Genomic DNA, 27,643 nt, shown 5'->3' with positions numbered 1-27,643 from the left:
AGGAGAGGCTCTAAGACAGGGAGGAGGGAGAAAGACAGAGAAAAGGAAAAGAAGAACAGGGGAAAATAAAACTGGAAAATGGTGCAGCTTGCATATTTTCTTACTGAGTGACACTGGACACAAGAAATATGTCCAGAATAAATAATTTTATCTGCAAAGGTTCTATTTCAGTTCATTTCACAAACCTTGCATTGACATGGCAGAGATATTTGCTCCATGCTGCATGCACATTATTTATACCTCAACCCATGGACTGGCATCAGAGCTGGAATTGGGCCTTTCGTGCAGAATAAATCTGACATTCTTCTTTTCGACCTCTGCTTAGCATTCTAGGAAAAAAACAAATTTCTTTATGAATATGTACAAAATGTGCCAAGATGAATCTGCCCTCAGACTGGCATTTCAGGGGGGCCGCACTGCTGTAATTCAAAGCAAAATTTGGCCTTCGACTCTAATTGCTCCCAACTCCAGAAATGTTGAATTGATTTTCTTCAGACACGAACTGTTTTCTCCTTCATCACTGAGGTCTATAAAACAAGCTGAGTTCAAATTTCCTAGCGTCAGCTGTTCTTGAGTTATGAGGGCAGAGAAGCTGCAACCGGAACAAATAGGAATAGCCGGGTTCTCTTCACACCCACGTGTCATAAAAACAGCCGAGCTGATTTTGCTGAGAGTTCTCAAAATATTCACCTTTAGGCTGATGCCAAACCTGAAAAGTACACTGGCCTCTCTGAGGAACTTGCTTGAGAAAATTAGGAGCGCCTGAAAAATGGAGGTAAGCCTGGAAACAGAAATTGAACTGAAGCTGTAATAGTGTTTTGCTTTCACAGGACTAATTAACATTTCCCAATTCTTGGTCATAAATTAGCTTTGTAAGAGCCTACATGTTTCTGAGTGGGCCTGTGGCTTTCCTCTTTCCTAGAAGAGACATTTTTGCTCTTAGCATCAGATAATCATAGGTTATTTAGGGCAATTTTAATCTGTTTCTTATGTCTGGCAGACAGGAACCCTGCCACAGCGACTACTGGGAACGTCTGCAAGACTTCATCCAGATCCTCGCTCTCTGCCAGCTTCGGCAGCCCCATCTTTCAAGTTCAGCCTCGCAGCCAGAACCACACGAGCTGCTAGCAAAAGCCTGTCCAGTACTTTTATCATCACCCAATGTATTTGTGGCTTTCACATCGAGACACATCGATGGGATCAGGGGCCCTCACTGCGTTAGGCATTGCAGGGACATTGCGGTCATGCTGACTTGCTAGTTCATCTGTTCTCCAAAAAACACTCAAGCTCATGCTCATCTTCTGCAGCGTTGGTAAGAGCAAAATAGATTTAATAAAATTTGAACCACTGGGAACAAAAACCCCAGGTTCACCTGCTCATAATGGAGTATGTTGCTTCAAGCAGGAATTTAAGTTGGTGCCTAAAAAAACAACTTGCTTTCTTGCACAAATGACACACGGACTAGCAAGAAAAGCTGTTTCAGTTCGAGATGTCCCTTTCAGGATAAAAAATATTCACACTCAGAAACCTTCTGACCAGCCTATTGGCATGCACATCCTTAGCCAAAGACTGATTATGAAACACCACGTACACACCGTTTCACATGTCGCTCCCCAGGACAGGGCATCTCTAGTACAACTTGTAGCCACCGAAGAGATCCGTGGAGCCACCATGTGAAAACTTGTTATTACTCAGTTGTCATGCTGTCAAAAGCTGCAACCACTCACTGCTCTAGTGAGCCATGAATGACTTGCTTTGCTCTTGTTCAAGCGTTGCTGGCAGATTTGGAAATACTGAGACAGAAGTGCCCATATCCAGATCACCCAAAAGAAGGGGTGCCAGGGTGCAGAAACATTGATTTTGGGCAACCAAGGGCAAGCACTTGGGCAGAAGATAGCAATTTCTCAAGGACCCAGGCATCTCCTCTGACATTTCTGCTTTATGCTTCTGAATTAAAAGTCCTGCATAGTCCCCCCGTGCTATCAGGAATCCCTGTCAGGTTCATTCTTGCACCGATGCTCTGAAGATGATCAGGACATAACGAGACACGAGGGGAGCGGGCTCTGCCTTTCCATGAGGCACCTGCGTTGCACTGAAGTCGTGCGGGTTACAGAAGCAGAGCCGAGAGCAGATTCCGACCCATTATCTTCTGTCTGGTTTGAGAAATGAACTGTAATAGCAAAGCTGTTCCTGTTTGGAAATGGGTTACAGGGTATGCATATTTACAGGGCTTTGCTCCCCAAGGTGCATGCGTGCAACTCCCATTTAGCGAATGTGTTTAATGTGGGAATGCTGAGAGGTGGAGAGACAAATTAAGAGGAGGCTTACCACTCAGATTTTCAGCAAAAATATAGCATTCTTATTTAAAAATAATAGAATAATGGTATTTGTAAAGCATCTGCAACACAGCATTTAGAAAAACAGGCTAATTTGACTAGAAAAACATTACAAATGCTGAAAATAATGATATGCTGCAATAGTGGTAACAATAAAAAAGTAGATCAAACTTGCCCAGCGGCTTAGAGGACTAGAGAAGGGTATCTTTTATTTTATTTTATTTTATTTTTTAATGAAAAAAAAAAGTTTTTCATGGTGGGAAAAGATCAGATGGATTTTTTGGGAGGTGCTGAGGTGGCGAGCAGTCATCAAGGCTGTGGGATATATCCCAGTAGAGAATACACAGGATTTTGTTGTACTTCATATGAAATGAATAACATTTAGGTCACAGGTGACCTTCTGTTCCCACTGTTTCTCCCTGACTTTCCAATGAGCAGGTGATTTAATATGGGCTCAACTGCCTGGGATTTGCATGTGGAGTAGCTCCATGTCCTGGCTGGGACTCAGCAGCCCCGGAGCCTGCTCTTGCTGTCTGTAATGCAGAACAGGAGTAAAGGAATGATGTCCACTGTGTAGGGAGCACTGATGCATTGCTCAGGGTTAATTTGTTTTATAGATTCACTTCCCAAACATGTAGTTAAGCAGTCCAGAATCTATAAACACCAAACCTCAAGCATGCCCTGTTGTGTCATAAGACAAGTGACTCTGAAGAGCTAGGCTGGGACCTCACGTGAATGCTTCTGTCTTTCTTCACAAGGGACCTCGGCCACAAAGGCTGCATGCAAAGGAACGGGCAGGATTTGACATCAGGACAAAGGGACTTTAAAATGAAACCTCCCCAAGCCTTGACATCAACTGTGCTGCCCTGCCTGCCCCTGCCTTCCCAGCAGCCACCGAAGGAGCCTTCTGGTGAAGCTGCACAAGGGCTGTCTGCAGCTCCAGGGACTTCTTACAGGATGCTGCAACCAGTTGGCTTATTAACGATATAATAAGAAAGTTATCTATCTATCTATCTATTTATCTATCTATCTATCTATCTATCTCTATGCGACATATACTGTTTTATATCTATCTATCTAAACAGTATAATATCCATACCAGTATATTACATTGTCACAATGGTTTAAAACATTTGGTGTGCAATTTCACAGTTGCTTTATATAGCCAGACATCCCCCAGTCCATTCAGCGCATTCTGAGTGAAATACTTGGTGGAGAAGCACGCAGCCAGCATCGCTCTGCAGCTGCCCTCGCACACAGGCACGGCGGCAGCCAAAGACACGAGGGCACAGCAGCATGGCGAAGTGACCTCCCCCAGGTGCCTGTGCTATTTCTGTTCTGCTAAAGGGAAGGAGCCCCAGCTGACTGGCTCGCTGCTGAGCGAGAGCTGGGATGTAAATTAAATAGACAGAACATTCGTCTGCGTGTACACAGGGGGGCAAATAGGAAGGGAGGGGGAAGGAGTTGATACATAGCAGTCACTGTAGAGCAGTAAATATTAACATTAATTTTGCTCATCACCACTGCACATTTGTTACACCTTTCCACATACCAAATCTGTAAGTATGGATGTGCTGAGCCAGTGGCTTGCCATAGCAAGCAGCAAATAGTGAATGATATATCACCTCTCTTATAATGGATTGGTTATTTCAACCATACTTGCCTTGATGTGATGAAATAAATGACAGCAATTTTGCTAATACATGGCTTTTCTGCTCTCCCCCTCCTTTCAAACAGGGCGGCAAGGTGTCCTTTAGCATTTAAAGCCATGCAAGAACACAATATGTATGATGGTAAATGACTATAATGTAGTATGCCATAAACTGTAAGTATCGTCTGGTTTGAAAGGAAGCTGATACGAGGTATAAAGAAGGTATTTTATACATGATAGAGGTAATAAATCTAGGGTTTGCTGCAGGAGGTAGATCCAACTGGAAGTAAACCCATTGCAAATATTTTTGAAGTATCATATAGCTGCACTAAGAAAGGACTCTGCCACTGAGCTGAAAGTGCTTCTGGTTCAGCTGGTAACGTCACAGCTTTGCCAGTCAGACACTGATCTTATCAACCAATTTTCCGCTTCAGCCTGGTGATGGGCAAGTATTGCATAAGCAATGTTATTACATCCTCCGTTAAAATGCAGCCCCTGATTCAATGGCAAAGACTGCCTGCTCCATGACCAGCGACTGCCAGCTCCTGCAGAGCAGTCCCTCGGTGCCAGCAAGAACTGCAGAGGAAAGAGACTTCAGTGGGACCTCCGGAATAAGATTATCTCAGGGAAGGAAACCACCAGGCAGCGGGAAGGCAGAGTCCATCTCAGGGCTGGGACTACTGACAAGTTTGTAGGACGACACACATGACCCAGAGTTCAAATTATTCAGATTTGTTCAAGGCAAACTGCAAAGACTTGGGGCCTGATCCCAAGGCCACTGACATCAGGAGAAGGATCTCCACCAACCTAAAGTGGCTGCAGATAAAACCCTTAGCTTGCCCCTCCTTTTATACAAGCACCTGGGTCTTGCTCTGCTCCTGCAAAACAGCAGTGGCCCCTGACTGCCCTCATCCCTGGCAAGGAGACAAGATCATGCTGGGAAATCGAGTACCCCCCACGGCGTGAGGGCTGCCCTGCCCGGTTCAGCAGGGCTGGATGCTAAGCCAGCTGTTCAGTGCTGCCTGCAGCCATCTGCACTTTTTCCAGCCGCTGTGGCTCTCATCTTCCCTCCGAGAAGAGGCACCAGCTCTTGGTGATATGGCAGCTCCCCCTTCTGTCTTCTGGCTTGGACATGGAAGTTCCAGCCACCCCCAGGCTTCTTGATCCCCTCTGGTTATTCATTTTCCAGCATTCCCACTGCTTACTGGGGTTCTCAGTCTTCAGAGGTATACCACTGACTGGACCCTACAGCGAATGTAACCACTCCTGATGGTTATCATCACCACTATTAGTGTGGTTTTTTTTTTTTTTTTTCTACAGATATTTTCCCCCGATGAATGCTGACTAGTCTCTTTCCCTTCTGCCACTTTGCTTAAGTCACGTGTGCCCTCAGAGAAAAACGTGGCAGCATCACGAACAGGAATGGAAAGCTCTGTCATACGGAGATGCTGGGATGCAACGTGATTATCATATTAACCAACTCACCGCCCTTTGGATGCTTGGCCCGCATCCAGCAAAGTGACATCAATACGGTGCTCGGGGCATGCGCTGCAAGTCGTCATATTCTCCTGAAATGTCAAGCAGAGCCCTGGATGCTGTTGGGACCTCAGGGGCTGATCAGCAAAGTGCTGCACGTCCCTCTGCTGCTGCAGAAAATACCGAGAGCGCTGAGCAGTGCCCGGGAGGAGCTCTGCACCCAGCTGGATCCGGGCTCCCTCAGCAACACGTGCAGCACGTTGCATGGAGGCAGCTGTGCCGCCTGCCCACCCTCTTGGAAAGCCTCTGAAACCACTGTGTAATCTCTCGGAGGCGAGCAAGCCAAAGAACACCATTAACAATTTTCTACAGCAAACATCAGGTGCAATAAGCCAAAATATTCAATGGACATCTGGCCTTGCCTTGCTAATAGGGAGCCTTTTCTTGCAGGATTTCTTTGAGACCTTCTACTGAAATGCAAGGATTTCAGCAAGCCTTGTGTGCTTTCCCTTGGGTAAGTGAAAGATCAAGTTTGCACCCTGCTGCTGAAGCTGCTGCTGAAGCTGTGGTGTCCGTCTGCAAGTGACCGAGACGTGACCCACCTGGGGTGGGCAAAGGCACAGAGTGAATCCCCTCTTCCAACACCTGGATGTGAGTTATACCTTTTTTTCCAGTGCTGTCACACATGAGTTGGGCCACAGCAGAGCCACGACTTTGCTTTAAATGGCTTCTTCAGGCCTGGTAGCAGTAGAGCCATGACCAAAATCTTGCCCTTTAGCAAATGTAGGTTCATTTCCTACACAGTCTATCTTTTGTCTTCTCCCTAATCCATCAGCGAAGTTACAAAGCCGAATTTCCATGGCAACAGACTGTGAGGTCAGAGAGAAAGTATTATGCAGGATCAAGCATCTGAAGTGGAATTGGGGATGGGAAAGAACAAAATTACTTAAAAAAAATAACAGCCATAGCAAAGGGAATGATGGGGGAAAAAAAAAAAAAAGATAGGTCAGATAATCTGCTCCTGGAATGAAGTCTCATTTTTTGAGAAAGCTGGTGCTGGTACTTGCCCCACTGGGGCACTGGGGTTGGCAGTGGGAGGTGGGCAAGGTGTGAACGTGGACAGCAGGACTTTAGCAGGAGAGACCTGGGAGAGAAGTGGGAACACACATTTCTCTCGATGACATTCCCATTCCTTCGTTGAAGCCTGGGGTTGGACAAATTGTCGCACGATTTCCTTTTTTTTGACAGGAAAGCTGGCAGTTTTCTCATCTTTTAATAGGGTCTCCTGCTGTGCCTGGGACACGTTTGCCGAAGCGGCCCCATGCGATGTGGCATCGCTGAGGGGCTGGGGCCCCGCCGCACCTACTGCGTTTCCATGTCTGTTACCACCTTCCCCCTTCTAGGGGATGATCTAGTACCTACGGTTCTCTGGAGACATCTAATTAAGCACGGTGCATGAGCCCCTTGTCAGATGAAAGGCGCCGATTCATTAAGCGGCGGGCTGGCTGCCTGCCCCCCAGGACGCGCGTCTCCCCCGCAGCAGGGCTGCCTTCCCTCCTTCCTGAGCGAGCAGCAGACACTGCACATCAGAGGAGACGGAGGCTCGGGGGGCTCTGCCTGCCCCACATGGGATCTTTGTCCCCTGCTCAGGAAAATAGGGGAGGCAGGCGGTGTTGGACCCTGAGAACATGCTGGTGGGGTCAGGGGGAAGGCAGGCAGCTACAAGGAGAGACCTCCAGCGCACATCGAAGATTTATAATTGTGACTTAAATTATTGCCTTTTCCGCCGCTTGATCTGAGAGCATATTTGAGTCGATCTGAATATCAAAGCAACTCAGAAAGGCAGTGGGGCAAGGAGTAGGGCAGGGTCTGGCAGGGAATAAAAAAGCAAGGGAGGAGGCACAGAAGTGGTACTGCACATAGCCCAGAGTAAAGGTGAAGAGAAGAGGTGATGTGCCCGGCCAGCAGGTAAAGCTACTAAACTAAGACATGGCTGTATTTTCCCGCTTTATTTTCTCACATAGACATTTTATGACCTACTCACAGGCTTCATACACTGTTTTTGAAAAAAATGTTTTCTGACGTGGGGTGACAGGAGAGCTATGATACAGCTTTGCACTGAAGTACTGTGAAGTAATCCCTGCCGTAAGACAGTTCCTCCAAACCACATCTGCAGAACAAATCCAGAGCTTGACTTGGCTCCTAGGGATGCACACTGAGTGCACTGGGCCGGAGAAAAGCATAAACAAAACCTATGGGATGAAATGACACTCCGCAACCCTGAAAACTGAAGAGGAACGTATGTGTGCATGGTGGGATGCAGCAGAGCTACTGAAGCGCTCCAGCCTCTTCACAGTGCCTGGCTGTTGGTAGCTCTAGGAGGTGGAACATATTCAGGCCCATAAAACGGAGCCGGAGGAGACAATATGTTTATAGTCCCTCTGTAGAAGAACATACAGAAGATCTAATTGTACCATATAGCTTGAAAGACCATCTTACTGCTTCTTTTATTAGTATTACCCCTTCCCAGCAAAATACTCCTTGTCCTTAATGCCAGGAAAAGACTAGAAGGTATTGAGAGAGGGCATGCCAGCTCCACAGCACGTTCCCCATCACTCTGGCTCTACTTAAGTCCTTCAATGGGTCACAAAAGAAATTCACAAACATGAATAAAAACCTCAGCCTGTGCTTAGTATCCAGGGATTTACCAGTAATGGGTGTTGTCCCCAACAGGATGGCTGTCTGGGAGCTGTATCACCAATGGCTTAAAGACAGCTGGAGGTGCTTGCAGCTATACAATTGTACGCATATATATCATGCGTGTGTGTATGTGGGTATAAATATCTATGTGCACACAGATACACACACAGATACACAAAACTATAATTAGCATTTTCACACTCACAAGTTCTTAAACTGCCCCTATGATATTATTATCGTTCTTCACCGAGAGGGTGGTCGCACACTGGAACAGGCTCCCCAGTGAAGCAGTCAGTGCACCAAGCCAGTCTGAATTTAAGAAGCGATTGGACTGTGCACTTAGTCGCATGGTCTAAACTTTTGGGCAGACCTGTGCGGTGCCAGGAGTTGGACTTGATGATCCTTGTGGGTCCCTTCCAACTCGGGATATTCTGTGATTCTATGATTAGCATTATTATTCTATTAGTTCAATTTTTCTGCTGTATTGAATTTAAAGATAGCACATATGGTGGTTTGTATTACTGAAGTATAAAATAATCAGTCTCTGTTTAATTCTGAGCTAAGAGTCCTCTCACTTTTCCCCATATGTTGTTTTGAGGGTTAGCTTTGCTGTGATCTCCTTCCATCCCTTATTGATATTGAAATATTCTTAATTTTGATTCCTCTTTCCTTGCTCCTATTGGTTTCACACATTTTCTTCACATGGTCACGGGTACTTACTGTTTTTATGATTTGCATATTTCCACCCATCTATAAATTGGCTCTCATACAAGTCAGTCAAAATCACATTTTGATTAAAAAAGACATAACAAAGTCGTTTTTTCCATCAGATTGGTTTTGAAATGAGTTAACGAAATCTTGGCTTGCTTATCTGCAGTTCCTAGGTTGGTTTATAGTTGCATTTTGGTGGTCATTTTCTGCCTCTTTGTTTTGTTTAGGATCTACTCCAAACTTGGCAGTCACTTAAAAGTTGTGTGCTCCTCTCAATACTTGTCATATACCATCTTTATTCAGGCATTGCACTTGGCTACCTTTTGAGACTTAAAATTAACATGTTATTATTGTTTCTGAAGACCCTTCAGACTTTGACTCCTACCTATTGGAGAAATTTTGATTTCTGTTTATGTACTTGCTCATAATTTGGGTTCTGTTTCCAATCTGTCACTTGCTAAACCATCTGTGCCATCTGGAATGTGCCTGGCCCCAGTTTGGTGGGATTCTCTTCCTTATGAAATTCATGAGATTCAGCCTGCAGATGCTTTCACTGCTTCTGTGACAAATTTAGTTAATTTGGCAGCTTTGTGGTTTGCATTTTTCTCAGTTTCTAGGACCGCATCTTGTTCTTGTTATTATGCTATAGGTGCTGGGGGTCTATGGAACATGTATACTTACGAAACACTATAACCCTTCCAGCTTCAACAGCTTTGACGTACAAGTTAACACAAACATTTCAGTAGTCAAGATCCTTATGAGCCATTTTACCTCCTGTATGCCATAAAATCAAGGGGACTTGAGAGGGCAGGTATAACGTACATGAAATTCACAGCTGAGCAGAGGGTCACCATCACGTTTATATTCTGGATTAAGTGGTACTGGGGACACAGCATTGGAAGAACCAGAATCGCCAAGACACTGGCTCAAATATTCCACAGAGGTAAAATCATTACTTAGCCATCGGTAGATAAACCTTTAAAGGTTTTAGTAGATAAAGAGTTGTTAGCTCGGAAGAAACAAAAACATACTGGAGATCTAAGGATCTGACTTTGGTACTTTCCAAACCAACTAGATGGGCCCAGTAGGCCCATGAAGGCTGATGAAACTGGCCAGACTTTTGGTGGATTATCTGAAAGACCCCATCCTAATCCAAATATACCGGACATGGGTAAAATGGGGGTAAACAGAGTCTACGTGCTTCCAAATCTGGCATTATAAAGGTTATTCACTTATCAATGCCCAGACTTAAAGACCATGCAGGATTTTTTTTCCTACTTTTTCTATTTGCTGACTCAACCCTTTTCTGGACCACATTCACCTCTTAGGGACTAATGTTTTGGTGTACAGTGATGGAAGAATTGGTCCAAAGAGCACAGTTCTAATAAGAGACAAGCATCAGTGTATTAGATTTCAATTAAAGAAAAAAGAAATTTTCCATATATTTTTTTCCCCAGCCTTCATAGAGAAATCATCAAATGTGAACATGTAAAGTTAAGTATGTTAACGTGTATTCCAGCACCTTACAAAAGTGAGCCTATTGCCAGGGTGGTAACCCCACACAGCTGAAGTGATTTGGAGAAAATGAGAAAACCCAGGTAATGAAAAACGTCTGAAGCCAGATGGCACATAAGTCCATCCTGCTGTGCTTACCTCTTTTTCTCTGTCACTACCCCATTGCTGCCATGGCTCAGTCTGCTTCATATTATGGCATTAAACAAAGGTTGGCATTTCTGTCAGCTAGGTCATTATCAGGAAAAGTTCAAACTGAGCAGAAGGTCAGGGACAAACCTTACCAAACCAAAAGGGTTGTAGTCTACATGGACAAGGACAGGACATCACTAATACCAACATCCACGCAATCATTTCCTTACTACTGTAGACATTGCCTCTTGCTTTGTGGGGCAATCACGGCTCTTTGGAAAAAAAACAGTAGTAGGACCACAGCAAACAGGGAAGGGGAAAATAAACAGTAAACAGGCTTTGCTGGCTATGTTTTCTTCAGTGCCGGGAGTCATGGAGCTGTCTTTTGTATTATTAACAGCAACCCAATTGCCACAGCTTGAAGCTCCCACTAAGATCGGATGGTGAATTTGATACCAATTTGTGGATGTGCGTTGCATTTCCACGTCCTAACACTGCTGCCCACTTCAGATATAATGTTAGCTGTTATTGTGATTACAGTTGTCTTTAGCAATACCAAAACACACAAAGAAGCCATATAAGGTTAAAAGGTGCTATCTGAATTTATATTTGTTCATGTCGTTAACGTCAAAGACTCCTTTGGAGGACCCAAAGCACTGTGGCCAAGATTGATGCTAATGGGAAGCTCCCCAGCAGGAAGACTGATGCATGCTTCATCACCATGCTGGAAGGAGTTTGTCTGCTGGCCAAAATCTCTCTCCTACTGTTTATAAAACACTATCTCACTGAACTAGCCCCCTTTTTACAGTTCATTACTGCACAGTCTTTTAAAGGGGTTGGCTGCTATTCAATTTCACGGGTTCAGAGGTGCAGAAAAGCACCTTTCAGGGCATCTAACCTTCCCTCCAACCTCCTGGCTACTCAGAGTGCCAGGTAATATTTCACTAGGTCTCTTGCTTTAAAATGCCTCGTTCTTTGCTCCTTTGATAATCCCAAGTGAAGAGAAAATCCATCGATCTTGTGTACCACAAGTAATTAGAACCGGGGCTGCATATCATTCTGGTAAAGTAGTATGGGTAAGGACTTTAAATATGAAAAGATTTTCAGTAGTTCAGCACTCTGTCTCAGAATAATGCAGCCGATAAATTGAAAATGCCTTTAAAAGATGACTTTTTAGTTCTTCATTGTCTTCATTTAGTGTTGCTATAATTTAAAATCAAAGCTGGTATTTCTCCTGTTTCTCCTTAGATTTGTGGTGAAAAGTACTGCATTGTACATTTTGTAACTTTTACTTCTAACAATTTTTATGATTCCTTGCAAATTATCTCCCTCGTGTACTCATATTTTCACTTTTGATTGCAGGCATTTAATTTTCATTACCATGAAAAAGCATTCTGAAATCCTTTTATGATGAGTTTGTTTAATTTACCTAGTCTTTGGCCTGTGATGAAAGTGATGCCTCCAACTTCAACTTGCAATATATACAGATCTGCTGCAAGGGTAGGTGTGTATGTATGGGCTTCCAAAAGCTCATGCTGGCCACCAGCACTTTCAGCCACATCTCTGGCACGAAGCAATTCATTTGAATTCACAAGATGGTTTTGAAATAAAAGAAAATGCACATCCTTTTGGGGTACCACTCAGCTGCAGATAAAGAGTATTCTGACCTCTGGGAGAGCTGATTGGAAGCATTCATAATCTGACTGACTTGCCTCAGCATTCAAATGCCTAATAAAATTAGTCCTGTCCTTACAAGATGGAAATGTTGTTTCGGAGCACACATTTCTGTTGGCAATGCATGTAGTTTATGGGGGACTGCAACCTGGGCTGAGAGGTCTCAGCACTGGGTGAGATTGACAGTGGCTGAACCAAAAATCTTTCCTGGGGCTTGCTAGGACTGCGTGTTGAAAGCTTCTGTGACCTTGGTAGTTGTTACAATAATGAAATATTTTTGTTTAGTAACTGAACACAAATTTTGGTTAATAGTTTCATGTACTGCAGGAGGAACCCAAAATGAAACTAGCTTTATAACTGTGAGAAACACACTAAAAACCAGGGAAAACAGATTATATTTTCAGAAAACTGGAATATGCTAAGGAGTGAAAAAAAATGCTGATTCCTAAGGAATTTGCCAATTTTCTTTTCAAGCCTCTTTCTAATGCACTTACAAATGCATAAATTGTTCTAATGCTCTTTCGTTCATAAAAAGCAAATCTGTAGGGTAAGAACTGTTTTTCCTTGTCAAGTTGGGCACCCTACCTAGTTACAGAAATGAAGACAGCCTGCTTCCTTCTCCCCGTGCCACCATGATCAAAGGAGCAGGATGTGAAAAATTTCCTCACAGGAACATACTGTTATTCAAAGCCCTTTGTAGGCACCTCACAGCAAAACACAAGTGTCTGGTACGAGATAAAAAGAGCGCGCATACATTTCTTTATTCAGGATGGCATTTTGCAGTCCAAAACGGAATGTATGTATGCGTGTATGCATTCATGCCCGTACATGCGGGTCGCTAAGGCGGTGAGAGCTGTCTGTAGGGCTTTTTCCTTCCCCTGGGCAAAACCTCGGTGCTGAAGAGGACTCGCAGCCTGCCGCTGCCTCCTGGCAGGGCCCTGCCATCCCCTCCTCTGTTACCAGGCAACATTATCAGCAATGCTGCACATGTGCGCCGGACATTAATTACCACTTTCTATTTTCATTTATGCATTTTACTTAGGAACCATGAGGTGTTCTCAAGTGAACAAGGGTTTCCTTGAAAAGACGCCAGTACCCACAGCCGGCCCAGTGTTGCGGGGCAAGCCAACGGCCTGCGCGCTCCTGCTCTCCTCCGGCCCCGCTGAACATGGCGGCGTCAGGCCTGGTGTGGCCAGGGAGGTGCTCAGGTCCCCCAGCTCCCACCCTCTACGTCAGCCGCTCACTGCATCGCAGCATTAAACCCTCAGTCCCCCAAACCAGAATCACCATGGGATCGGTGGAAATTTTACCTGAACTGGGGATTTCACCACATGAGCGCATTGCCATCCAGTTAAGTCACGGTGCGACGCTGTCTGGTTTTGATGTAGGAACCAGACACATGAAAAGCCAAGTGGTTGTTGTCAAGTAATTTAGTTCATGTCATAGCAAATGCCTCGTGATCTGTCCCCCAGTGAAGGACAGTGTAGTCCAGTCCTTCGTGGGCAGCCAGCACTCTTAAGCCATACATGTAAGAGATGTGGAAATGTTCTACAAGGCACATGACATGACTCCAGAAAGGCAGAACTATCTATCTGTCATTCCCCTGCCTATGGCTTCACTTTATGGCACAATACTTCCAGTCTTTTACAAGAATCTCCAGGAAAGAATTTAGGGTATATGGCTTTTCTAATCCTCATAAATCTGGAATTACCCCAATTACAGAGAAGAGCCATCATTAAAAAGGAATGACTGTGCAACCACCTTTTCAACGTCACTGTCACTATACTGACAATTTAATTAAAACTGCTGTGGTGCATTTAGTTATAATTAGTTCCTATCAATACAGAAGATAGAGATTTTTTAAAATTCTCATAATGTACTTCAGCACTGCTACGTAGGGATTCCACTGGTTAACAGATTTTATCATTCTTGAAGATACATGAATACCTCAAAATCCTTATCTTCATACAGGATCTTCATGCCAGCATATACATGGAAATGACTAGGAGTAATCACCCTTACCACAAAAACATGACCCTGACTGTATGAGCATCATGTTCATTATATCATACTCTACATTTTTTGCCCAGTACATTGCTGGCTGAAGTAGAAAACAAAATAAAAGAAATGTGAAGGAATTAGAAAGTAAACAAAGAAAAGATTAATTTTAAATTGATTGCAGTATTTTTTTGTCAGCAGAATTCCACTCTGAGTCTGGTCTCACACACTCAGGTGTAAATCTGGAGCAGCTACCTTGGTGCCTGTGGAGCAGGTAGAGCCAAGTGCATGTCCAGTGAAAGCTGACAGTGTTCTCCTTCCGAGATCGAAAAATCTCCTCAGTTTTTCAGTGATTTCTGACATCTCCTGTGGCTTACTTCAAACATGGAAGCAGACCCGCTGAAAAGCTCTGCTTCACTTCTTAATAAAAGTATGTTCCTAACCAATATATGCGTGAGCTTTTAATGCGAAAGGTAACTAAATTAACCCCAAACGCATTTTCTAATCTCATATTATTTAAACCAACCTCGTGAATTCTCAGAGCCTGACTAATGATTTTCAAATACTCAGGACTCTGATGACTCCAGCGGGGATCTGATATCCTCTAACTTTATTTAATAAATTACTTTATAACAACTGCTTTTCTCTTCAGGTGTCCGATTCTTGACATCCGCTTGTATAAAAGCTGAGCCCAAGCCCGTTCCAGCAGGTAGGCTGTGTCACTCACTTTAGGCAGACCCTTACTCAGTGCTTTTTCTGTCTGGATACACATTCACTGAAGAATATTCACCTTCACAAAACAGAGCTAAAGATGACTGTAAGACACACTTGGCCCGGTGATGCAAAAGATGTCGGCATAGCAAAGGAAAGGCCAAAAAGTGACAAGAAAAATCCTCACTGAAGTCAAGGAGGTAGAAGCACACTGAAGGGCACAAAGGTTGCCTTTGACCTTCTGTTCTTTTCTGATGTGCCAGTCTCTCTGGAAAGAGGAAATTCAAATATGACCTCTGCCTATTTTCCTGCCATGCACCTGATTTGCAGTCCTTAGCAGAATGAGAGAAGCAGCAGAGTAAGGCAGATGGAATAGTTTGCATGCAATTAGTGTAAAGAAACAGGTAGTGCTTTAAGTGTCAGCAGGTTGTATCTGCTGGAGCAAAACCCAGCTCTCGGGAACTACTGTCATGACATCCAGAAAAGCAATCATGCACCTTAAGAGCTGGATGTTGCACAAAAAGCCAGTGCTGGCTGGAAGAGTGGGGGATCTGGGAAAGAAAGCTGACCAGAAGGTTAAGCTGTTATCTGCCAAGATGATTGCATCCAAAAAGCCTCACTGCAGGTTAGACCCATGCCTGTATCTTACCACACACCTTAACTGATGGTGAAGGATGAGAGGTGAAGTTTGCTGAAGAGGAAGCATCAGGGAAGAGGGAAGGTTTGCTGCAAAGATAATCATCTGGGAGATGAGTTCTGCGTTTTGCTTTGTTTACATACGAAATTCCCATCAAAACGTGTGCTTTTCTGCTGCTGCTGCTGTATTTCAAACTTTTCCTCCTTTCTGGGAGCTGTGTGTGTGTCATCTCCCAACTGTGCTGTTTACGTTCTCCTCAGCTTGCGTACCAGCTGCGTGGCAACACGCTGCAGGTTGCCAATAAACACAACTGGAAGCCGATGAGACGAGAGCATCTTTGAAGATTCAGGCAGTGTTCTCCTTGGGGTGACGTGCCACATCTGATTCAAAGCTCTCTGCATATCCAGACACGGACACTTGACACACCACAAATACTAGATTAGTATGGTCACCTCATGATGCAGGAACCTCAAGGTTGCTTAGCTTTTAGAGCCAGATGAACAGCACAGTCATAACCATTTGATTTATACACCCTCTCTAAACATCATTCCTAGGGAGAGCTTCCAAAACCATTCAGATTTTTGATTAAGTGCTGTCTGGTTTGTTCAACTAGATATACCATCTGTAAGGTTACTCATTCATCTCACACATATAACTGAATCTCCACCTCAGACCTTCCCCTCCCCTGTTCCCCCTCTATTCCCCAGGTAACCAAGCGGACTCCCACGAACACTGATGGTGCAATTTAGTTTTGTCTTTTCTGAAGACAAAAGTGCCCCAGGCTTCCCCCTTTTTTCAATAACTGGAACACTTTCAGTGTTTTCAGTTTTATACAAGCTAGTACAAAGTATTACTGACTAAATCAACATTTTCATTGAAAAATGTGTTCAGAACCCCCATTGTTATGAAAAAAAAGTATCTGAAAAATAGACCTTTGCCCCAAAAAGAATGGAATCTGTCTGGACTCTCCACCATCTGATGCTTGGGGAGAACATGAAATACTACTGCAGTTTTTGGGTTAGGTACTGAGATACGACTCAGTGCCACTTAGAGACACTAGCTCTCCAAAAGCATTTACATCAGCATTGGAGCCCCGTGCAGACATATTTTCTCGACTCCCAGAAGAAGGCTTGAGTCATCCTGTTGTTTCTCCTCTATAAGGAGGACCAGGGAACTCAAAACAAGATGGCACAACTGCAGATATTCTGACTAATTTTGTTCCGAGCTTTACCTGGGAGCATAATCACATCTCTGAGCTGAGAAGACTTTTGTTTTGTTTCCTTCAAAAGTCACTAGTGTTGCCCAGCCTTAAGAGGCAAAGTTCTTCCCTCTCTTTCACCCTAAGTAATCCCAAATCATTCACTGGGATAGCATGTGAGATTAAACCATGACACACAGAACCTGGTCACTATCACAACTATAGCCAGTAGTGGCAATGAGCAACAAGTAGGTCACCCTTTAGTATTTTCTCTAGCTCAGTGCAAGCTCCTTAGACACCACCCCTTCTCCCAGAAGAAGTACCCCGCTTACATTTTTGCCCTTTTCCCAGTATCTCCTCACTACAGACCGATGGCTCTGGGGATCACGTAAAGCACGCTTTCATTTCAGCTTAACCAAGAGTCTCTGCAATACAAGTGTTTTCATGTAAAACATCTTTTCTCCTTCCTGTACTAATTCCTCAGGGCTGTTGAGGCGCAGCGCTCAGCGTGCTTGGTTAATTTTTATTAATACGATCTCTCCCTCTCCCTTTATTGGTTACGTGTGGGCGTGAAGTTGATTAGCCAAGGGAAAAGTAAAGTTACACATCATTCATCTTCTCTTACATTTCCATTGATCAATCCATACAAAATTATCCATTTTCCATTAATTTTCTATTTGCAGCATACCTTATTTTTAGAGTCGCAGTTAGCAAATTGATTTGCTGCTCTTAATCAGCAGTTTCCATTTACAACCTGAGAAGTGGGATTAACGCAGCATACTTGCCGCTTTGTCTCTGTCAGTGATACCTCACACTAAATAATTTTTTACGTTCAGCATGTTTTGCTGATTGAGTTTTCCTACTGGAAGAAGAACAAGCTGTATGAATGCACAGCCTACTCACTGGGCTCGGGGCCAAGACTCTAGCGTAGGCACAGATTATAGGGTCTTTCAGCAGCACTGACAGGGTGCATAAAAATCTAAGGAAGCCAAAACATCTCTGTTCAAATTCACAGTGCAGTGGTTAGAGCAACCCTGTCTCCTCCATTCACTGCCTTCATCCCCCACCCCTCTACTGGATTTTAAATGAAACTTGATCAGAGACTCTGGTTATCTGATCTCATCGCTCTGAAAAGGCATCATGAAGGAAGGATGGGATTTTTTTTCAAAGCATCACAGAAGACTGTTTGAATGTATTAGAAGATAATCTGTTAACTCATCAGATTGTTCAGGCATAATGCACACAAATGATAGCTGGAGTAAGAAACATTGCTGGTTTTCTATTAATGGTTTCACATAATGCTGCCTTCCCTCCTGAGAGTTGATTAAAATGTAATTTAAATTGCTCCTGTCTTAGAGCTTCATTGTCTATTATCTTGAATGGAGACAGAGGCTCCCTATCGTGAGGATGTTTAACAGCAGAACATTAAGTGATCTCACTTTTATTTCATTGCAGCCAAATTCTCTATCTTTCTCATCTGATCGTGTTCATTACAGAAAGATGATGAATACAGGTGATAGGATCCAAAAGAGATGAGCCAGTAACTGATCGGCATTTTTTTCTCTTTATTCGGCAAAAAACACCACCAGCTACTATTACCATCTTTTTCAGTGGAACATAAATGCAACACAACAGAATATGATCTATTGCTGCTGTTGCAATTCTTTTGCTAAAATTAAATAAACTTGGTTGATGCATATTAACTTCAGACAGGAACAAGCCTTATTACAATACATCATTGCAAAAAATTGAGTCAGAACTTTCTGGCTCGCTACATACTGTTTAATCAATGGAAACTGTTCCTAAAAATGCACTGCGTTAAAGTAATTGGTTTGGAAGGGAGAAGTATTTGCTATATATTCTGATTTATATTTAAAGACTTCTTTTCTTTCCCTACTGAAATTAAGAATGATTTGGAAACTAAAAACATTCCTCAAGCAGGCTGAGAAGAAACACACTTTCCTGGTTATCTCAGTGCAAACTCCCCATCCAAGAGACAAAAACTACTGCACTGAGCTCTCTTAATATACACTCATAATTTAATATCGAAGTAAAACATGACACCATCGTAGATAAACTGCAGTAAACAAAACTTCATAACAGAAATCAGTGAGGTTTGCTACATGGCTGTTTTCTTTCTCCCTTGAGTCTGGCATAAAGCCAGAAAGTTTTCTCCATTTTTCACCATAGATACTAATACAGTGCATTTCCACAGAAATTTGGCAATGTAATTTAGCTCAAAAAAAGCAATTCCATAACTGTTCTATATCACATCAGCACCAGTGCTGATCTGCGTGTCTAATGTATCTGGCTTTGTTCAGTGTTAGTGCTCCACAGAACAGCCATGCAGAAATCTCATCTCACTTCTATCCCCTCTACTCTGCTACTGCTCTTGCACAACAACTAGGCAGCACGAAAAATTTTCAGTGTTTCTTTTGGAAATGCTGTGAAATCTTACTATCATCTCTGAGAAACTTAAAACTTGCATTGTGAATCTGACATAGAGACTTGTACTTTTTATGTTCCTTGGAAAATGTCACACAGACGTTGAATAAAGCTACGTCTATCCTAGTCAATGAAGCAGTAGTCAGGAAAACCCTGGGCCATGGGTTGCAGCTCTTGTTTTCTACAAGTTGAAGGGTTCCCAGGCTTAGGGCTTATGCTTCTCCACCAGGGCTACCACACCGGGTGCGGTGGGGACCCAGCCCTGCTGCAGCTTGCATGCAGCCCCCTGCCCTGGAGGCTGGGGGAGTTCCTATCCTATAGATGTCAGCAAGCCTCAGGAGCCCACTGCTTCACGCCAGTTGGTGTCAGTACTCAGGATTGTTCTCAGGCACACTTAATTTGCTAGTATAGATACCAGCATAAATAGTTTGAAGTGCTCATGAGAGACGTGGAATAAGATTGAGACCAGATGGACCCACTTCCAGAGGTGCAATGTTAAACACATGCTGACTGGGAACAGGGCTGGGAAAAACAGGACCTGCCTGTACAGTTGATTTCACATGTATTTACACAACTTGAGAACAGGCAAAATAATAATTTTGCCTATTTGTATCACAAAAAAAGTTATCGCAAAATGGACACTTTGTTGTAAGCTACTTAAATATAGTATCAGCAGAAGTATTTTCGGATAGCAGCTTTGCTGTATACCCGATATACATTTCCTGATTAAAAACTGATGCTATATTCCTAACAACGTAATCAAATGCATAATTTTTTTTTTTGAGAAGCCATGACTGAGCTGCAAGCCATTATGTATGAAAGAAAGCTTACAGAGCAAAGATGAGAGAGGTAATCACACAGCCACAAGCACTGAAACAAATCTGTATAAGGGTAGAGTTGTGTTTATGGTTGACAGAGCTAGTAGAAATATGTTAAGTAGATTAAGTAGAAATATGCCATCAGACGAAGATAAATTATCTCTTTTGGCATTGTATTAACTCTGCATTGTGGTTTAAAACACAGAAAGACAAAAACTTTCAGAATCGCTGTAAGGGATGATGAAAGAACTAAGCATTTCACCACAATGAAAGGAAATTTTTTTCCTGCTCCTTCAAGACCCATTATGTAGCATTTCTATTTTAATCCCCCAATTTGAAACCATTTACTTTGAACCTCTGTATTCTAGATTTGAAGTGGAATGTAGTAGGATTTTATTCAATTATTTTAAGCATTTACCAAGTTAGCCTAACTGCTTTTCCTATCACAGGCAGAAAGGGGTTGAAGAACTGTGTCAAGAGGGATTTTGAAAATGTCACGATTTGCTTCTTCTGACCAAGTCTTTTGAAGTAATTACACCTCACAACAGGGGACTTGAAATCTGATAGTGCATGAAAACTGAGAAATAAGCAAATTAAGACAAACTTGACTTTAACTTGAGTTAAATGGATATGTTTTTCTCACTTGCTGGTAATTATGATCTTAACATGGGCAGGATGACTTTTGAACTACGTATTCAGTAAGAGCTGTACATTCATTCATTAAGTCACTTGCCCACCCAACTCCCAAGGAAAAGTTCTGATGTTCGTTTTGCCTTGTGGAAATCTGTAGTAATTCCTACAGTAGCAGTGGTTTCGCTTTGGAATTATAATGGGCTTAGGGTGGCTGTGAGGCTGAGCCTGTGGACTCTTTGGAGTCACCTGTCTCACCCAGAGATGCTGAAGAAGGGTGGAGAACCCTATCTGTGCACAACCCAACCTGACTCAGAGCACTAGGGGACTCAAAGCAAGCACCAACTTGCCTATATTGGCAAATACTGTGGTGCAATAGGTGGGGACCAGTAGAGTGGAGCAGCAGGTGCTGAGGTCCCAACGTCTACATAAGCATCTTCCTAATCTGAACAAAAATGCTGACCTGGCCTAGACTGCTTGGTCTACATGAGAAACCATCACTGAAATCCAGAGTGCTCTTGGGAAGAATACCAGGACATTGAATAAAGTACTCTGAAGCCACGTTAAGGGCAGCCCCTTATGCTTCAGGCATTCAAGAAATCAAGAAACTGATGACGCTACCTGTTTACAGTTAGGAGACTTTAAAGATAAGTTAAATAGACAGAAGAAAAGACAGTGAGTCAAACACGAAATTTCCACAGAAGCTGTTAGCTTTGTGCTCTGTTTGGAAAGGTTCCAGCAGTAAAACACTGTAATTTCTGACATCTTCCCATCTAAACATCGCAGCAGAATTGGTGCCTCTTCATGTACTAGATGTCGGATGAAAACCAACCTGAAAGCAGACAGCTTTCATACTTAGTGTTTATGCATTTCTTTATGTACAAACTTCAAACTGCTTTGCGTAGTTTTAGGCATGCAGCTCTCACTGAGTTCAAATGAGTTTCACATGACTGAACCACGATGAGCTGCTTAAAAAATAACCCCCCTGGGTCTTAAGCAAAAACTTATTGTTTAAGTGTTGATTATTATTTTTTCTCCACTGAGACTAATTAAGGTCTTCAAGGAGCACAAGGGAGAAGAAGAAAGAGGACTTGCTCATCCCATGAATTCTTCCGTGTGCGTGTGGCTAATTTTCAGTTGTGGCTGAGATGCAATGAAAAGGAATCAGCATGCACATGTGCAGACACAGATCTGGTCACGGACCTCAAGGTAATCAGTCTGGGTAACAATGCCAGTTCGCTGACAGAGAAATCAGAGTTGAGAAACCATGCAGACATTCATAATGAGGGACAGATCCGCCCGCGCGAATACCGCTAGAAACCAATTTTAGGCAGCCAGATGCTAGCAGACTCTTTGAAAGTACGAACATGCTTCTGCTTTAACAGAAATACACTGTGGGAGCTCCAAACTACCTCTTGTTACTTCCTCTGCAGGATGAAGCCCACTGAAAAATAAAATAAAATAAAAGAGCAAAGGTAGTTCTTCCTTTGGTGCAGTATAAATGGAGACAGATCTGCATTTCTGTACTCCACCAGCCGTAATGATCATGCTGGCTTAGTCCAGCTGAGGTTCTGCTTATAGAATTGTGCTCCAGGACGGTAAATCAGTCCTGGAAAAACACAATTTAAGCAAATCTGTAGGTTAGAAATCAGGATCCAACCAACCTTTTTTCCTCCCGTGGGGCTGATTTGCATGAGACTGATTTAAAATGCAGGATAATACATGAAGTGCATGAGCAGTTTAAAGGTTTATAAAATATCCTAATGCTCTCAGAACCTAGACAGCTAATTTAGATTTTTGCTGTGGATTAACTCACAAGCAGTCCAAACTCATCTTTCCACTAACCCATCTTGATTAGCAAGATCCCAGCTGCCATATGAGGAGGGAGCTCCATCTCAGATGTACTCATTTGGATTTTGAGGCTAAAGTGCCCTGATTACTGTTCTCCTTTGTGACAGAGGGTCGTTTTAAATGGCTTCACTAATCTGACGTATGGGTTAGATGGGGAGGAAAATCTTCAGTCACATCGGCTTAAGAGCCAGCCACCACAGTACACATTAATTGAGGCGGTGCACACTCCCACTGAAGCCAAGGCACCGTCTCAGACAGACTTTAAGGGCTCGATCTCCTCCCTCTGCCTTAGACACAAATGATCATGACACAGGATAGTTGAACAAGAAAGCCCCCCAAGTACCCAACAGAGGTGAGACGACAATAAACGTAGTGCCTGCTTACAGAGTTAATCAGTTCCTGCGCACCTGAGGTAACACTAAATACCATCCCAGCAGGGTATGCAGTAATTTGTTGAGTAATAATTACAGCTCCCAAACAGGACACAGTGGGAATACTGTTATCCATCAGCATGCTACTTGTTTGTACATGTTCATAGGAAAAAGTTTCTTGGTCAGAGGAGAAAATGCTCAAGGACAAAAGCTTCAAAGCTTGCTCTGATGCTCTGAGACTAATCCTGAGCTCTACGGATCTGCCTTCAACCATTTCAAAAGACTATGATGCATCAATATACCTCAGAATATTTTGATGTGGGCCTGGCCAGGATACGGTCAATGTGTAGCAGCTGTTAACAATTGGTGAAGCAAGGCCGATGTTCAGAAGAGACGACAGTCTCCACAAGTAACACAGATTTCTTGTTCTGTTTTAATACTATGAACCGTCCTGTGCAAGAGTTTTGTTTGTTTGTTTGTTTGGTTTGGTTTGAAAAGAAGCTGAAAGACTGAGTGATGAATGGTCTGTCTGTCCCGGAGGAATACCTTCCAGCTCACTGCTGGGAGCTGCAGAGAGCAGGGAACTGTGCGTTACTGCTGCCTGCGAGCTCTCCAACCTGAAGGTGGGGAGAGGACCTTCTCCAGAGGTGACAAACAGGTGCCCTTCACAAACACTGGCATGTAAGAGAGGTCTTGAAGAATCAGGCAGAAGCTGGGATCTGACATCATGGGTCTGTGTGCGTGTTGGATTTGGCTCCCCTGAGGTAGTCATCATCTTGTAAGTGGAAGTCTGATTTTCAAATACTTACCCTTGGAAAAACACAGGCATACACCATAGCCATATGAATCACAAAGTACTTAAATACTACAACAACCATGTGAAAGCTGCAGATTATTTTAAAATATATGGCTTTTGGACTAAATAAGAAAATGAATCATACAGTTTGGGCACTGTTGTTGACGTTACTTTGAGAGAGAGTTTTCTTTTATTTACATCATACTCCATTTTTTTCAGTGTTTCATTTCATGCCTTTTGTTACTAAAAATCCCAGTAAGATGAATGGGCTAGTTCATATTTGCTCAAAGCCAGTATTTCAGTCTATGTGCAAATTTAGGCAGACAGAAAGCCTGTTATACAGACAGTGTAGTAGGCACTAAAGGTCATACCTTCCCTCCCTTCCTCAGTGAATGACTCTCTAGCATGTAAAAAGGAGCTGTGGAGCAGTACAATGGGGGCTGGATTTGTGCTCCAGACCTGGGTGCATGCACTCATCACCTTGTGCATGTAAGAACAACTTTTCTCACTGGCTTCCTGAAGGTACTATGGAGCAGACTGGCTCAGGAGCCCCACAGAAATAGGAACTGGGTCTTAACGTGTGTTAAGTAGCAGATCCCAGCTCAGGTGTCCCACCAAGTTCAGCGCTTGGGCTCCCAGCAGGAGCTGGGTACCATGGTGGCTGTTGGAGGCATCCGGCTCCAAATCAGCATAAGCGAAGAGCACCGAGCCACGGTCGGCCCCTGGTGCAAGCCAGTGCTCTCGAGCTGAACTTGCTTTTGTGAAATGAGCTATCTCACTGCCTCTGTTGACTTGGGAATTCAAAGAGTGATGGAAGCTGGAAATAGCTGCACCTCCCAGAGGCGAGATCTTGTTAAGATGAGAGGGCCTGTTTGGTGAGAACTGCGCACCAGGAAACCTTTCTGTAAAATCCAACTAGCAAAATTCACACATGTATGCATCTGTGTTGGAAATCATCTGCCATCTGCATGGGCTGACAATGACATTACAAGTAGGGTCAGCATGCAGATCAGGGGTGCTTCAAGCCATCCCAAACCACAGCAGGAGACCAAGCACCTAAAAGGCTCATCCACCCCACCAGTGGGGTGTCCTGTTACACTCAGGTCACATTCTTGAGCTTTTCCCACAATTTTTAAGGCTAGAAAGTGTTTTGGAAACTTAACCTGAGCCCCTGAAGGACAATTTTTGTAGCTAAGCACAAATGCAGCAGGTGTTGAATTTGCTCACTAAAATGCATGATAAAGTCATATACAAGAAATTGCCTGCTCAGACATGTATGTTCCGGGATATTAGTTGGACAAAAACTCACAATCCTGTCCTTTGTCAGGCACCACCTGGTCCTTTCACGCTTCCCACTAAAAATAAAATAAGAAAAAAATGACCTGACAGTGGAGAGAGCAAAATGCTATTAGTTTGCAGCTGACTTAGAGAGGCCGATCATTCCACAAGGTGCATCTACTTAACGTATCAGGAATGAAGAGCTGGCACGGCATGGGATGGAGGCATCTACCCACACCAGGCAGTGGTTTCATACGAATTCTTGCTTTAGTACCACTTGTGCCAAGGAAGTGGAATTCTATATTTAAAATTTATTGCTGTAGAATAGACATATTGCTGAGGACCAAACTTATATAAATATATATGTATGTATCCCAAAATGCATACTGAACAACCCCCAAATAGCCCAATTTTCAATTCAAGCAGTAGCTAGCACCGCCTTCTCTTTCCAGGGCTCTAAAGGATTATGGCATATCATATGACAACAATAGCAGAACTTTTGCAGCTGATAAAGATGACTTTGCAGCAGGCATCAGCAGTAGCATTTACTTTCACCAGAGATGAAAGTGGCTTAATAAACTGTGTCTGTGTCAGTGCAGCATGATACATGTGTACAGCATTAGAGAACAACAGACAGCACGGGAATTGATTACTCAGGCAGCAGAATTATGGTTATGCTGAAAGAGCAGGACTACATTCCTCAAGCAGAGGTCATATCTCCCCAATTATTTATAAGTTTCCGTTCAATCACCTGATTGTTAAAATGTCATTTCTTACGATCCGTTTATACAATTATCAAGCCTGTCCTGTTCTCCTTTTTAATTATGCAGCCAATATTCTGCTAGATATGCTGAAGCTGAAGTATAGACATATGAATAAGGAATAGACACGATCAGATAAAGAGTATTGTGTTGAACCCCCAAATTTTCAATACTTTGTGTTTTCAGGCAGGAGGAAATATGTGAATGATGTCAAAAATAATTAAAGCTGTTCAGGTTTTTCCAAGGATAAATTGAAGAGATGGAGACTTTTTGTTTAGAGAAGATATGCACAGAATGGATTGTGAAAGAGATCTGCACACCAGAAAAGGTAAAACTGACATTCCTATTTATTGACTGGGAATTCAAGAACACCTAGACCTCTAGAACAGCAAGGTATGTGAAAACTGAGAGGCTGTAGAAATAAAACTAAGTTGGCATAAGGTCCAGAACAGAATAGGAGAGGGACAGGGTGGTGATGACAATTAGCCTGTGCTATTCTTGTAGAAGAGGAATTTAATAAGGCTCAAGCAAGACCTAAACGTCTCAGCAGGAAAAGAAAAAAAAAAAAAAAGAACACACACTGCTAATCTAAATAGAGTTAAATTGAACAATAAACTCTTTTATTTCAGGACAAAAGTCAGTCATTAAGTGAAGTTAACCTAACAGTTGTTCCCTAGGGAATTTCCTACATTGTCTTCTGCATTGTCTGGTATGTTGGGCGTTCTCAGGAAGATAGTATCCGATTAGATTTACACAGCTTTAGATGTTAGATGTCCCAAATTGGATGAGCTAGTATGTTCCTACAGTATAAGAGTACTTCCCTCATTAAAAAAAAAAAAAACAAAAAAAAAACAAACAACAACAAAAACTAGGAACAATCACCTTCTAATCACACAGTTTTCAAAGTGTCATTAAAATTAATGAATAGGAGCAATGGGAAAAAAAATGCCACCAGGGTGGGTGCACTAAGCTTAAGGGTTTGAGGGCAGTATATCAAAGATGGCTTGACTCATTTCATCCAGTTGTTAACGAGGGACAATCAATAAATGTTCTTCAAATAAAACACCAGAGAGACACACACGAGACAAACAAACAACAGGAATTTGCCAAGAGGGGATGCACCTTTCTTTGTCATTACGGCACTTGCTAATGTCTTGACTTGGACTCAAGGGACTAGTGTAAACACTGTTTCCTTACTGTGTTGTATATACCTCGTTGAAAATCCAGTCCTAGGCATTCCCAGCTAAAGGGGATCCAAAACAATTCCAACACTAGATGCTTTGGTGAAAACAAGGATCAGGGTGGATTTTCTGTTTAAGTAAATATTCAGAATTCACATCAATTAGTTGTCTATCACATAATTATAGACAGCTACAGAAATTTCAAACCTTTTCCAGAAATACTTTTCCTGAAAGATTCATCCATTTTTTTAACAGCTCCTTTCCTAATCTGCATGGAAGTTCTGAGGCTACGTGCCCCACTGTCCCTCATTTCTTTTACAAACTTGATATATTGAGCAATTTATATTTTATGGGAACAATGCAAGCTTGAAAATTCCCTGACTCAGAAGTAGGTTCTCGTTCTTTAAAATATGTAAGAATTAGATATAGGTTTTTAGCTAGATATAATCCTTTTCTCTGCTTCTGGATTCAGGAACATTTAGGTGAAAGTCTACAGATTAATCTCCAGCTAAAAATTAAATGACTTTACCAGGTGTCCACAGCAGGGACAGTTCATAGCTTGTCTGTTATCTCATCTGCTCTCCCCAGCTAAGTATGGTTTGCAGTAGTGAATTCTAAGATGACAGACCTCTTAAAAATTGTAGGTTTCGGGTACTGCTGACAGTGGTATTTGTTATTTGTTGGGTGGCACACCTCCGCCTCTGTCGATGGTTTTAGATGCTGCTAGCGATGCTGTTTTTTCATATGAAATAGAAGACAGGAGTGTAAGTATTATT

At 42.9% G+C, this 27,643-nt stretch overlaps 1 protein-coding gene across 2 annotated transcripts in view; it reads right to left on the bottom strand.

The window, feature by feature from the left end:
- Positions 1–27,643, bottom strand: part of TMEM108 (transmembrane protein 108) — a 154,362-nt gene that overhangs the window by 29,494 nt on the left and 97,225 nt on the right. The window contains exon 1 of one of the 2 annotated variants that reach the window (XM_066991986.1): positions 5,473–6,308. The exons of the other annotated variant lie outside the window; for it this stretch is intronic. Within the exon in view, the coding sequence (XP_066848087.1) occupies positions 5,473–5,512 (40 nt within the window). The 5' untranslated portion in view covers positions 5,513–6,308. Of the gene's footprint in view, positions 1–5,472; positions 6,309–27,643 lie in introns of those variants that run through there. 2 annotated transcript variants of the gene reach the window in all.

This window comes from Anser cygnoides, chromosome 2, assembly GCF_040182565.1.
Source record: "Anser cygnoides isolate HZ-2024a breed goose chromosome 2, Taihu_goose_T2T_genome, whole genome shotgun sequence".
In the NCBI taxonomy this organism is placed as follows: Eukaryota; Metazoa; Chordata; class Aves; order Anseriformes; family Anatidae; genus Anser; species Anser cygnoides.
Note: the sequence above shows the minus strand (reverse complement) of the source record. Positions and strands in the feature narration are given on the sequence as shown.